Raw genomic sequence first — 14,715 nt, forward strand, 5'->3', positions numbered from 1 at the left:
ATTTTATTGCTATGTAGAGAGAGAAAAATTTTTTAAAGTAAAAAAAAAATCCTAAGCTTTCTTTCAATGTTTAAAAAGCCCCAAATATTTCAAATGTTTATCAGAATTAGAATTCAATCTAATAACTTCAGAGTAAGAGATGAAGTTTTTTATTTTATCTCTCTAGATTTAGTATGGAAGCTACTTTCCTGAATATTGACACTATCTTTAGCTTTTTTGATACTTATTAAAACAATGAATTCCAAAGTACATGCTCCTTTAGYGGAACAAGACTGTTTTTCAAGTAATAAATAAACAATGGCAAGTAAAATCCTTTAGTCAAAGGCATCAGCTATAAACATATCCGGGTGATTCCTTTTAGTGACTCTGTATCAAAGGAAACATAACTCCACAGTACTGTAATCCTGCTTGCACAAGACATTAAAACAAACCCACCCTYCAAACAGCTTCCCTTGACYGGSTTCTACCAAATATCTGGATTATTGTGTTTTTTGTTATATTTTCATTTCTCTTTAAAAGACAAAGCCAATAATTCAGTGACAGAACACACTGCTGCTATCTCTATCCCACATCCTGTCTGTCTACAGTRTCATTTCCCAGCTTTTCYTTTAAACTGGGATTAAACACCTCCCCAGTGTGAGCCAAGACCTTCTTGTCAAAATGGAGATGTGAAACAAAGACCCTGACTTCAGGCATATTCCCACAAGCAAAACTGGGCCCTTTTGGTGCTGTTCTCTTGTACTCTCCATGTCTCCATGTGTCTTTATTTGTGTCACATCTGCAGGGACAATCTTTCCAATTCTGTGTACTGTGTATATACACTTTTTATTCTAAGTTACACAGGCTTTCAGGAACTACTATTACACAAAGGAGGACTTTGTGACTCAACTGAGGGCTCAAAAGTCCTCAATGCCAATGTACTTTTTACAGTCCCATGTATTACAGCCTTTTTGGAAGATGCAGTCTTTACTACAACAGTCATAACACAGCATAAAGAATTCTTAARTATTTGTTTCAGGATGAACAAAGCTTCTTGAAAACAAGGATCTTCCTGCAACACAAGGATTTCAAATACTTCAAAAATAACTTAAAATTACTTGAAGCTTTCCTCTCTTCAATTGTTTCAAACTTGCAGCTACTTCCCCCTTCAAAACTGAAATACCTCAAGAATTGTGTAACAGCAATATAATTGTTTGCACTTGGAAAACTTAAATGAAATTTAAATAACTAAATGGGAGGCCATTCAAGCTCTCTGCCTGTACTTTGTATCAACAGACACARTTACACTAAAAGCAGAGTGACCAGGAATCCTCAAGTCACTAAATTAAACCTTATGGTAGAAAAAAGAGCTAAAGGCAGAAATGGAGAGTAAATGATAAGAGCTGCTCCAACTACAATTTTCCTTAAAGATGAAAAGATACTGTGTGTAAATAACAATTTTCTTTCTGCTGTAAAGGTGAGAGTGTGTTTTGCTGGAGTTATGCTGTATCTGCTAAGGGTGACAGGAATAAAGCATTTCAGCTGAAACATTTGTACAATTACCGACCACTGCTCTCCCAAACCTTTTATGTGACCTCCCAGTGAAGTACAAAGCACAATGCTCAGGGGTCAGCGGGGTTACKTCCCAACAATAGCTCTCCTATAACTGGCATGGGTCTGCAGCAGGTGGAAGAAAATTCTTGTGTTCTGGGAGAATACATCCTGCACGGTTCCCAAAGAGCACCAGCAGCCARCCAGAAACATTCAGATCTATGCCAYGCAACTCACTTGGAGAATCTCTCAAAAGAGAGCTTTTAAATATTTCTTCTCACAAGGAGACAGGTTAGAGGGTAGCAGCCCCAGCAGGGAAGTCTCTGATAACAGGAATGAATTGCTCCAGCAAGTTGCTCCCCTTATCTTGAAATCTTTGATAAGGACTTGTATTAKACRTGTTTATCAGGAGACACAACCGTCYCCAAAACAAAGGGAAYGTGGTATGCCTGTCAGTCACAGTTCTGTAAACTGCACAACTCCACTTACACAATGCATTTCCTCCTCCTCCAGTAYAGAAATATAATGTGAGTTCATTTCCCACCTTCCCCTCCTCATTGTTTCAATTGGATGCTCTGAGTTCACAAAAATTAAGAGAAATGCTGTCTAGACTTTCAAGAGAACAGACATTACAGAGAGCAGAACTGAAAAATGGAGAGGAACTCTCAAAGCAGTACAGAACATTTGGGAATCCATGAGTTTTACTGAATGCTGAAATATTTTATCTGTTTGGAGTCCATTAGGTGGACTGACAGTCTCCTACAACCTCAGTTTGAGAAGTGCAATAATGCAAATTAAATCTTGTTATACTAGAAAAGCAATCCATACTACAGAGCCTTGCTTTCAATTATCCACAAAAAACAAAGAAGCAGCACACATAAGGAATGAAAAGCCCTTGTTTGACAAAGGTCAACAGTCGAGGATCAGAGCTAATTTTTTGAGTTTTCAAAAGCTGAATAATAYACTTTTCTTTATAATAAATACATTTGTATAGCCAAAGCAGCAATAGTCTATTAAACAGGGGGTGTGGCAGCTTCCATCTGTTAGTTTACAGGCTTTGTGGGGCTACCATCTGTTTTCTCTCCATGTAACAAGTAAGCAGCTTGATTTAGAATGTTGCTTACCCTCTCAAATCATTCAAATTTTCTGACCAAGATCCAGAAAGTACCCTGCGCCGAAGAAAAGAAATGCTAAACAAGTCACTCAGAAAATCCATTAGAACACATCAATTAAAGTTTTGCTGTAACCTTTCCTCAACACCTGATAACATCTTAGGGGAAAATGTACTCCAGGATTTGCCTTCTTTATATATTATTTTGATATCTAAGAGTTTACATCTCAAACCAAATGCTCTCTGTTGTTTACAAAGATGCTGTAACTTCTTACATGAGGACCTGTGAGTTCATTTTCAGAGARTTAAGATGCATCATGCCACCAAGTTGCTGACAAAATTCATCCATGTTGCAGCAGAGTAGAGTGATTTGGAAGATAATGAATTTCCAATTTTATTATACTAGGCAAAAAAAAAAGGTATTCTGCCTTTTACAAAGCACAACCTRGGCACTGAGAAGGGAATAACTGCATTTAATTTTTACAGATGTAAATAGTTTGCCCGAGAAGCTTATTTGTTCAAGAATCAAGTTATTTGATTGCAAAGTAGAATTAAATACATGAGTACATATATCTAAGTATATTTAGGAGAATACACTAAAAGGAATGTAAGAAATAAAGAATACTTTCAAGTATGAGTTYASTATTTGTAACCCAAGCTGTTACAARTAGTTACACAAGTACTACTTGCTTCAGCTAAAATTAAGTATCACTCTGTAAAGAATGAGGAATCCAAAACTTGATGGACTATGAACACTYGTAAATCCAGACATTTTCCTAAAGTTTAAAAAATACAGTTATGTTTTAAGACGTAACGGACATACCACAGAGCCAAGAGTTTTAACCAAAAAAGTGACAAAAATGCACACACAGAAAATTGAAACGTGAAGGTTATATCACCAAAAATAAAACAAACACATCAAAATTATCATCAGAAATGCATTCATTCTCATGTTAACACATATGACTGTTCTTAAACAAGGAAACTGCTACTGATCACCTAGCAGCAATATCCAACAGAAGTTTAGAGCAGCCCTGAAGTGGTGTTTTAATTTGCCAAAAGGTAAACAAAGTTTCTGAAATGCTGAGTTCTCATTAGCACATAATATTAGAAATTGAGGTAAAACTAAAAATCAGTTAAAGCCTCTCTGAAATATTTTAAAATCTAAAAATATGTCAGTTTAGTTATGTTTCTCTTTCCGAATTATTAGTTTTAACATTTTCATCCTATATTATTTTCACAGATGAGGACACAACAAATGAGATCAGCCCAGATTTCTCTGGATTTGGTATTGCTGCTTGAGTGATGGGGCCTATTTTGCCCATGGCAATAATTGGTGAATGATCTCCCTCTCCTTATCTTGACATCCCCACCCCAGTGCCTTACAGATTTAGTGTAAATCAGATGGTAAATATGCATGTAAAACACAGAATCTCAGCACTGACCAAATTTCATACTTCATCAAATAGACTGTATTGCCCACATGTTTCAGATTATTTTTCTAATGTATTCTGAAGCCTTTTTTTTTAAGATCACACTTTTCTTATAATCTCTTTTAATAAAAAAACACTGATTGGGAAAGAGTGGTCTTAATTTTCAACTCTCCTGACTGCAAACAGATGTGTTATTTAAATTTTACCAGGAAGAAAACAAATGAAAAAGACCTTTTTAATTACTGACTTCTCTGTGCAAGCAGTTCTTGCTCTACCTTTTGACTACCCAGGAAATAGTCACTTGTTACCTTAGCTATATACTTTCTGTAAGAGGATCAGCATATTTTAATATGATCTGTTTTGATTTAGTTTTAATTCTATGTATGCTTTAATACTTTCTGTTTGTTTAAAAGTAGGGCCTTGTTCAAAGTTTTACCAAAGCACACAAGAAGTCAAGGACAGTAATGTGCATTGAAGAGATTCATCACAGGCTTGAGCCTGAATAGGTTCCACTTCTGCATGTACTTAAAAAAAAACCTTTAGTCCTTGCAGGTTACCGAAAAGAAACAGACCCAATTTTTTCTGCAACATACATAATACTAGGGAAAAGAAAACTTTTTTACAAGTTCTTGGAACCTAGTATTTTCATATGTTTAACAACTGGGTTACAGCTAGTAGAGTGCAATGGCAATGCATCAATTGTACTACGTGTACTCTGCTAAATAAAATCCAGAAAACAGAACATGACAAAGAACACAGCACACACGATATGCTCCTCACATATACACAAAATGGGAAGCCACCTGCTAGACAAGCTGAGGTTTCTGCTTAGCTTTAACTCACCCTAAAGCACACAGCACAAAACAATTAACTTACTCAGTTAATTTACTCAACCTCTATGGACACAGAGGTACAAGAAAGCAATGGCAGACACCACAAGAGTGAGAAAGGTAGCAAATAAAAGGCTTTAAATAGCTTCCCCTTTCAGTGATGTTCACTTAAGCTTTTACATTAGATTAAGCTTCAGGCAGCTGTTCTTACATTCATTTCCTGCTGGTCCCAGGTCATTTATGAAATACATCAGATAAAAAAGAAATGTTGACAGCAAGCTATAAAGTCAGATATAACCAGCACACTTGTTGCAATAAAACCAGACTACTGAATGATTCCCCTTTTAAAAGAAGCAAGACTTTGGACCATACAGCATCTTGGRCTCCTTAGAAACAGGTATCTTTATAGCTCCTGCTTTCCCTAGAACAATCACCAAATTTGAATCAAAGCCACGAAACTCAGGCTTTCCAGTTAATTAACTTTACATTTGACCAAAAGAACATGGATGTAATGAAACAAAACTTATCTTTTGATACAGCATACTAGAGAGTTCCTACGTACATAAAATTGTGTTAAGTTTTAATATCTATTTTAAACTTCCTATCTGGTTTGCACTATCAGCATCCTATCCAATCACTTAACACAGCAAAAGGATGCAGTATTTCAAGCCTTCACCTTCTTCTATCTCCACAGAACTATGGCAACTCTATATTCTGAACTTGCATACTTTACACACAGATGAAAATATTTTATCTTCTTACCTGATATGTTAGTACACCCCAGGCATTCTACTGTCCTCAATTACAGCTGAAAAATTTCATGAATTTTCATAAATTTCAACWACTGCGTGAGTGCCCCAAGTCCATTTCAGTGCAAAGTTGAATAGAAAAACCTAAATTACTTTCAGTGTTAATTTAAAATTAAGTCTGTATCTTGCACCAAAACAGGTTATAAAACACTGACAGAGTCTAACATCCAGCTTAAGTAATAGTTTGTCAACTGTCTGACAGCACAGATTAGCTTCCAGCTATAAGACACTGAGAAGCTGTAGTAACTTATTGTTTAAAAACCTGTAGATTAGTTTACATCACAATTGGCAACCTTTTACTCAYCACAGCCTAGAAAATACATGCAAAATATAGTCCTAAAATACTGGTCTGAGACATTAAAAAACTAAAATAATCTTAACCAAGCAGCTCAAGGATAACAGAAAGAGTGTTAGAGAAAAGTGCTAATTTTTTTATACTTTTCATACTGTATTAAGTTGCTCAACAAAAAAGAAGCASTTTGGAAATTTCTGAAGGAAGTACAGGGAAAGCAATCTTTTCAAGCAGTTGTAAGCAATTGTAGTTATAAAATTGTAAGCAATCCTGCAGTYATAAAATATTGAAAGAGAAGTTTGATCGTTTTGAGGGGTAAATCCAGACAGTCACCCAGCCACTCTTCTCAATCCCCCCCCTCAGCAGGACATGTGGAAAAAATAAGGTGAAGAAAAGCTCATGCATTGTGATATGAACAGGGACAGCACTCACCAGTTACCACCATGGGCCAAAGAATATCAGCTTAGGGAAAACTTATTTCACCTGTTCCCAGGATAGTAAGAAATAAAGATGAAACTAAAATCATCTTTTTCTCCACCCTGCCCTTCCTTTCAGGCTGAACTTCACTCTTTAATTCCCCACTCTTCCACCTGCTCCCTCTCAAGCAGCACAGATGGAATGGATATTGCAGTCAGTTGTTTACACTGTTTCTGCYACTTCCTCCTCAGTTTTCCCCTGCTCCAGTGCAGATCCTTTCCAGAGTCCAGTTGTTCAGGAATAGACTATTCCAGCCTAAGTCCAACATGAGCTGCCATTTCTGCCAGAAAACCTGCTCCAGTGTGGAGATGTCCCCTGTAATCCTCCAACAGGCTGCAAGGGACAGCCTGTCTCACCATCTCTGCTCCAGCACACAAAGAACCTTCTGTCCCTCCTTCTTCACTCATYTTGGTGTCTTGCAGGGCTGTTTCTCTCACACTTTTTCACTGCTGACCCTCACAGATGTAACACAGCAATTTTTACCCTAAACATGTTACCACAGATCTCCACCCACATGGTTGATGGGCTTAGCTTTTGTCAGTGCTGGGCCCGTTTTGAAGTTGGTTGAATCTGGCTCTGCTCTACATGGTGATGCAAACCCCCTGACATCTTCTGACAGAGGTCAATCCCCCCACCAAAACCTTGCCTGGTCAAACAAATACAACAGCTAAGTTACAGAGCTCAAAACAAGGAAAGAATCAGGCAATGGCACAAGTAAAAATAAATTAACACACTGAAACAAAACTGAGCACTTTCCCAAAGGTATGTTCTAATTTACACAAGAATTCAAGTAAGCACTGTAGTCTGTATTATGCATAATATTAGAACAAATGATGTCCTAGTGTTGTCTTCTAAACAAATACTGTTCCTTTCTTATTCTTTAACAAACACTGCACTACTTCAGCCACCTGTCAGCARCTTGTGTTCAACACAGCAGAACCTTGATGCTGTGAGGAGGAGCCAAGAGCAGGCTTTCAATCCCCCAGTTTTCATGTCAGCTTAAGAGTGACATCTATTAYGGGTACATTTGAAAACAAGCACGGAAGAAACAACTGTCTCTGTCCACAACAGCAAGAGAAACCTTTACTGTGTTGCAATTATAGCCATGCTGTACAGATGGAAACAGCTTTGACCATCTACTCACAACCTGAAGCRTGCTCAATATGCAATACCAGCATATGAACCCTCAACTCCAACCAAATACCGACTTTTAAAAATTGTTTTTATTGGTAAAGTCGTTCATCACCAGTCTTAACATTCAGATAGTACCTTCTACAACAGAACTGTATGAAAACAATGTTTGACAAAATCCACAGGCATTGCAACAAGAAAACTGAACTCAGTGGTTATCTTCACATTATGACATTCTGTAAACTGCAAGTTTGACAAGAAGACAAGGAACCTTAAAAATTATCAGTCAGGAAGGTTAATTGATCTTCTCTTTAGTAAAAATCTGTATCTTTAAGAAGCCTAGAATTAAGAACTCCTTCAATGAATGCCTCTCAATAACAAAYACAACGGAAATTATACTTTAACAGTTGTTCTTCACCCTTGGCCTTCCCTGAAAAACTACTAAAAGCTWAGGAATGAGTTTTTAGAACACTAGGATACCAAACTAGACAAGAAAGTCAGTGTGAAAAAACCTCTCCCAAAAATATTAAGATCTTAAATTGCACCCCATGTCCAGAACCCTAAACAACAAAACACTAGKGGCAAACTGCCCATGAATTAAATGATATCAGTGTGCTCCAATATTGTATTATCTTTAGTACAACCATCTCTCACTCACAGTTTGTGGGTTGATTTCATCTTCTCCCATAGGTTCATCCACAACTTGCTGTCCATTCTGTAAAAAAGACACAGAAGGTGAAAATGAATACTGAATCCAAGTACAGAAATAAATACATTGCAGATAGGCTTTCATAGCATGTTACTGTACTCTCTTCTCCATATTCTACAAAAGCAGSTAACTGAAAGTAAACATGGAAAACTTCGTATTGCTGGCATTTAATGTCACTCTTGCTTTGATACTCATGTATTATCAACTTGGAYGAAGTCACAGTAAGAAAATACATAAAAAAACCTGGCATTTGAAGCCTCACTACTACACAGCTAGACATTCTTTTCCATTACTACAATTTCTTCAAAACAATTAAATGTGATAAAGACTGAAGAGCAAAAAGTCACCAAAAAAGAACAGATGAAGAGGTTCTTTCTAAGAGCATGACCCTAGATAGCAAGTCAGCCCTTATTCCACCTTAAGGAAAACATTTTAGTGCAGTATAGATTTAGAAAAAAGCAATAAACACTATTCTAATTTTATTGTTAAATTTTAAAGCATTTACTACTTTCTGAGGGCCATTCTAACAAGCAACACAGAAAAAGGCTTTTGAATTTGAAATTTTAGCCATAAAGATTTTTTAAAAATCTGAAATACCTTATTGGTCCACAAAGGCTTTCTTTTTCTTGACAATGATACATATAGGATAATTTGTAAGACATATTTTTCCCTGAAAGACTTTGAATGACTTTGCTTACACAACAAACATGACCAATAGCAAGTTGTAAGGAAAAACATGTATTTCCTAAATTATGGTACAGGGCATCATCTCAGGCATTAATTCTAAGTTAAACTTATCCTAAAGTTTAACAGCAGTTTAGTTATCATTTTAGAAACAAATKAAGAACTATTAAAGATGGTTTTAGTTTTCCACTACCACTGGAGACAGAATTTAAGTTCATTTGTGCATTGTTTCCCTAGAGAACACAAAATCTAATTAATCTATTTCTTTCAAATCTTAATTTATTTAAAAGCTACATACATGTATCGGTGGTTACCTTTTAGATGTTAGAAAGTTAATAAAAGCCACTCACAAATTCAGAGATTTTAGCTTGATTCTTCACCTTCCTTCCCACYACTCAGTTTTTCAGCAGACTTTTTCAGAACCTTTCTAGCATTCTTTTGCAACAACTTCTGATTAATACAGTCTTCTAAGCCTGTATATGGCTGGAGGAGAGTCTTTCATATGTGACAGATTAAATCCTAACCACTTATGAACTCTAATTTTCAAATATTGCAAGCACACTGAATGCTCAATCAGATGATTACCAGCTCTCTAGCAGCTTTTCTCCTGGTTTTTTTTTTTTTTTTTTAGATGCAGCTGGAAATAGCTAAATTATAGGAATTACGGATTTCCTAAACTTGACACAGGTGGGTTGGTTTGTTTTTTTTTTTGTTTGTGGGGTTGTTTTGAGGGGGTGTTTCTTTGGGATTTTTTTTAGCTGTTTTTCGTTTGTTTTGTTTAAGTGGTGGGGAGGGGAAGAAAGCTGAGCTGATTGTCTTTCTAGTGCAGAAATCAAGCCCCTGTAGCAATGCTATTTTCTCATCTTTCCTGGCTTCAGGAAGACACTAGACATTTCTGGCATGACTCTGGTCTACTCTAAAAGTTATTGTTCCATGATGGAGGATTAATAAGAAATCAGYGTCATATGATACTACAGCAGTGAATATAATCTTTAAAAGCTGTTTCAGTTCAGGGCAGTCAATACAACCCTCTATCTGTACAGCTATGGGAAATTTGATAAGATGATGCTCCAAAAAGCCCACATTACTCACACTGTAATATCTTTAAGTGAACAGGAAGTGAATATTGTATTGTGCTATCCTTCCTGAAGATACCTAAAAAGTTGAAACCATCAAATGGAAAGACCAGAAAAAATACCAGCTTAGTTAAGTAACATAAATGAGGGTTTTAAATCCCTGTTTACAGGGAAACACATTGTGTTTACATGTATCATTACCATCAATGCCACAAGTCACATCCTTTCCCTTTTCTCCAATTTATGACACAGATTAACACTTCTATTTTAGCTACACATCTCTGCATTCTGTTCATGCTACAAGATAGCTTCCTTAGTATCTTGTCAATTGGAAAAAAAAAAAAAAAGAAAACCAGTAGAACAAACTAWTTGACTTTAACTGAAAAGGAGGAGCCTATGATGTCCTAACAACAACAATGGCTAAACTCTGGGGCCTAAAACAGGGTAATTTGTATATCAAAACCATGTGCTCTAAACTGACTCCACTCCACATACAGATTTTCAGAAACAGCCATTCCGGCTACAACAGTTGCTCTGCTAAATAATAATTTACATTAACTGCAGGTTAAATGAGAATTTACCACACAATAAGCTTCACATTTTCATGTTTACTATTTTAGGACAACTGAAAYGAAATGGAAGTGAAACCCAGTCTCAGAACTTCAGACAAGCCTCCCTTCAAAGACAAAAAGGGGAGATCAACCTCTCTTTTTAAAAGGCTCTAATCTTCAACCTCACTGACTTTTTCAACAGTCAACCAGAAAAACCACAGCAAACTTCTGCAAAACGTATAAAAACTGTTTTGCACAATCTGGGTTTCCTGTTTAATCCTGCACTCTTTACARTAACTTTTTGGTTGAATTCAAGCAATGCATTCAAAACACACTTACTGAAACAAGGAACAAACTCAAGGAATCAGCATAAGCACCATGCAGTCATGTCTGAGCCAGAGCACTGGATTAGCAAGATCTTTTCAAACAGGTCTACCCAAGCAATGATTATGCTAAGGGAATCACTGGATGGTAGAACCAGTTTTTCTCAGAACAGTCTGAGCCATGTAAGGCAAAGAAGAATATGTAYWTATGATTTATGGTTTGCTGGTATAYGATACCATTAAATGGAAAGCAGCTACARAGTGCACGGCCCTTAGGAGTTCAAATGTAAAGCCCAAAGGCTGCTGTTGGAAATGGCACAATTGAAACCACTATGGAGCAAGGAGGTCAGCAGTGTGCTTAAGAGATGAGCAAATGAAATAAGTTTTGTTTTGCTGGGCATAGACTCCCTCTGGCATTTAACYAGCACCAAGGGCATGCCTCAATGACAAAACAGACTGGGAGTGGATACAATAGTCTGATGAATATAGACCAAGAGAAGGTTGAATATATATCTTTCCCATTCTCACAGTAGTCTAATTCAAAAGACAGAGAGACTAGACTTTGATTATTCTTCAGCTGCTCTCCTCCCATAGCAGGAGAACTAAGTAAGAGGAATTAATCCAAGCTCTGGCTGTTCCTGGTACTCTGGTTCCARTAGTAAAACATATTTCAGATGGTGACACAAGAAAAGTATAAGAAAAATAACAGAAAAGGTCCACAGAAAATTTCTTCCTTACACCTGAACACATCAACAATGAATTTATACCAGGGAAAGGAGGTTGCACATCTCTTATAAAGGCCACCTACAAAGCCCACTTCTAATCCACCCTGATTAAACATCCTGGTCTGTTTTWCAGTGGAAAAAGTCATGTTAATTTAGCTACAAATTTGATTCCCCAAAGCTTTTAAACCTGCTGCCATATCTCACTAAATTAGTAGAAATCAATATTTAAAAACAACTGGGTTCCAACAGTTTTCCTTAAGGCACATGGACGGGAACACAAAGAGATCCTACAGGTTCTCTACTAGGCATGAAGCACACAGACATCAGGGAAACTTTATCAGGCAGCTGGTACATGGATGTCCCCCTTATGATCTGACAGAACCTCTGACACTAAACTCAATCATTCATCAGTATTTCTAGCAATCAAAAATTACAGGTTTCAACCCACTGAACTTTCAGGATGTAAGAACTCTTAGGGTTTTCCTGGCAGAAAGACAGTTTAAGATTATATCAATTCTTGCCCAGTAATGCACACCCATAAAAAACCACACTGCAGGGACCACAAGATCGCAGGTACCATCATAAATTAAGGTACTGGCACCAAGAAAATACAGGCATACCAAATCCTTTGTAGAAAGAAGTACACCAAGAAATACAGCCCACATCCCCCCCAATCAATTAACCACKTCCTTTGAAGCAGTGAATATCCTGCACTTTACATACTACAGTTATATATTGATCTGCAAGTCACAATGCCAGTTTTATYTATTTATTTATTTAGTTATGGTTCCAAAATTTACTGCAAGAGATCCAGTTCATCTCAGAAGTCTGGCAAAACTCATCTGCACAAYAAACCTAATACTTTTCACATCTACCCTTCTGAGTAGCACTAGATCCAGWGAGGTAATTTTGTATGTAAAATACAGTACTTAGCATCCATAAATACAATTAGGATTTAGCAATCTGAGGCAGAATATCTTGTTTTAATAATGTCAGGTAACCATCATTTCCATTAMATACTGGTTTTTACATGTATTTAAACTACATTAATGGAAGTATTAAGTGGACAAATCATTATATTTCCTGTTGTACTCATTTTTCCTATTTTTTTCATTATTTTCATCAATAGTATTATACATAATAGACACTTGAAGTTTTAAGATTCAGTTTAGTATCTCCTTTCCTACATTCTGTTTGCAAATCAAAGTTCCACTAATTTGAACTTACCTTGCCAAACACTAGGTGCTCTTCTACAATCTAAAAGGATTTCTTTTTTTTTCTGAAGGGCATAAGTTTGTCCCCCRAGCTTCTTTGATATTGGACACCTTCTTCCACTCCCAGAATCTCTCTCCTTTGCATTTAGACTATTGTTAGACTATTTTGGGATGTTTAAGTATTCTTTCTGGCAAATATTTTAACTTTTTTTTYCCCAACWRTATTTGTCAGCTATTTYAAAACAYCTTATGAAACTGATACCAATGGCAWCTTTTGCAATARTTCTTCTGCCATWAAACTCMACATTTCCTAATTAYTAATATTRGGCTTGTGCATATAAATTAGTAACCAGTCCTTWTATTATTAAGACTTCAATATACTTGGCAACCATTGGCTTTTCCATGCAATTGGTGCCTTGTAGCATAACCATAAAACTTGGTTAAGACAAAAAATGTTAATTATTAGACTTAACAAGAATTACATTAAGAAYTAAATTGTGTATCAGTGCAGAATGATGCTTTGAGTACACAAAGCAACACGTCTGAATCAGAYCATTTACAAATTGTAATGCAGAAGTTTTAACATGGCTATGAGTAAGTAATATAGGTGATGAAGCTTCTCTCAGGTAACTCCCAGTTTTCAACTACCAAAACTTCTAGACTTACCCAACAATTTCTAAACACAGTTATAAGACTTACACACATGAGAATTTTCAGTATTTATTATTTCATCATTAAAACACTGTGTATATAGATCTGAGCTCTTTCTCTCTGGTGATTTCCAGGGACTCTCAGCTGACAAAGCTCAAGAACCGAGAGGTCCTTGGATACAGTAAAGCTGTAACAATGCTACTGGCTGGTTTTCAAGCAGCACAATGCAGTATTCCCACTGAAACAGTCGTAACAAATTTGCTATTAGCAACACAAGGCACTGTGTGGAACTAGGTTCCATAAAAAACCTTTCAAACTGTGCACGCTCAAACTTGCTATTCCAAGCAGCAATGAGCTACCCTGAGAAAAAAACTGTAGGTCTCAAAAAAAAAAATAAAATAGTTGAAAATAGGCTGAGAGGACCTTAAGAGGTCATCAACTCTATCTCCACACACCAGAGCATGATAAGCTATTCCTACAATGTTGCTCACATGACATTTATGTCTAAGCTCTTCTTAAATCTTCACGAGTTTTCACAATCTATTCCAGTGCTTAAATAAAATATAAGGCTTTAATAGGATCTGAATTAATGACTTGTGCCCTAACTTCTGAGCTGCGAAGCCAACAGATCCAAAGCACTTACCTAAATCCTGACCTGATTAAAATTTACTAGATGTAAATAGAAGTAAGCCATCATCTTAGACTTCTCTAGCTGTTCTCTTAAMAGCACTTAGCCAAAACATTTTGCATATTCTGCTACAAACAGTACATGTAAGTATTAAAAACTCCTTATTAAAAAAAAAGTAAAATTCCCACAAGTATTTTTATACAAAACTTTGTAAACTCAAGTTCCATTAATTCCACATAACTTATTCTCAATTTTATCATATCTAAGGTGACTAACTTCTTCCTTTGCTGAGTATTAAAAGAAACAACAGGATGTTGAAACTGGCCTCTCCATAAACAACCTCAGATAAAAGCCATGAACTTGCAGATCCTTTAGATACAAAGCCAAGCTTCTTTCRGTTAGGATACTTGGGCAACTTTAACTATGTGATTCTGTAAACCTAWCTACTTTACCACCTTCTTCCTATCTAGTATGACTCAAAAGTACAGTTTACAGAAAAGCAATCCCCTCTCCTACATTGCAATGCTTTCCTTGGCACTGG

At 36.4% G+C, this 14,715-nt stretch overlaps 1 protein-coding gene across 1 annotated transcript in view; it reads right to left on the minus strand.

Annotated features, from left to right (window-relative positions):
• Positions 1–14,715, minus strand: part of LOC130584867 (ribosomal protein S6 kinase alpha-3-like) — a 42,601-nt gene that overhangs the window by 20,933 nt on the left and 6,953 nt on the right. Inside the window, exon 2 of the mRNA XM_057385103.1 lies at positions 8,272–8,328. Coding sequence (XP_057241086.1) covers positions 8,272–8,328 — 57 coding nt within the window. The remainder of the gene's footprint in view (positions 1–8,271; positions 8,329–14,715) is intronic.

This window comes from Malurus melanocephalus, unplaced genomic scaffold (assembly GCF_030028575.1).
Source record: "Malurus melanocephalus ecotype Western Australia unplaced genomic scaffold, MMel_1.1 scaffold_787, whole genome shotgun sequence".
Classification (NCBI taxonomy): Eukaryota; Metazoa; Chordata; class Aves; order Passeriformes; family Maluridae; genus Malurus; species Malurus melanocephalus.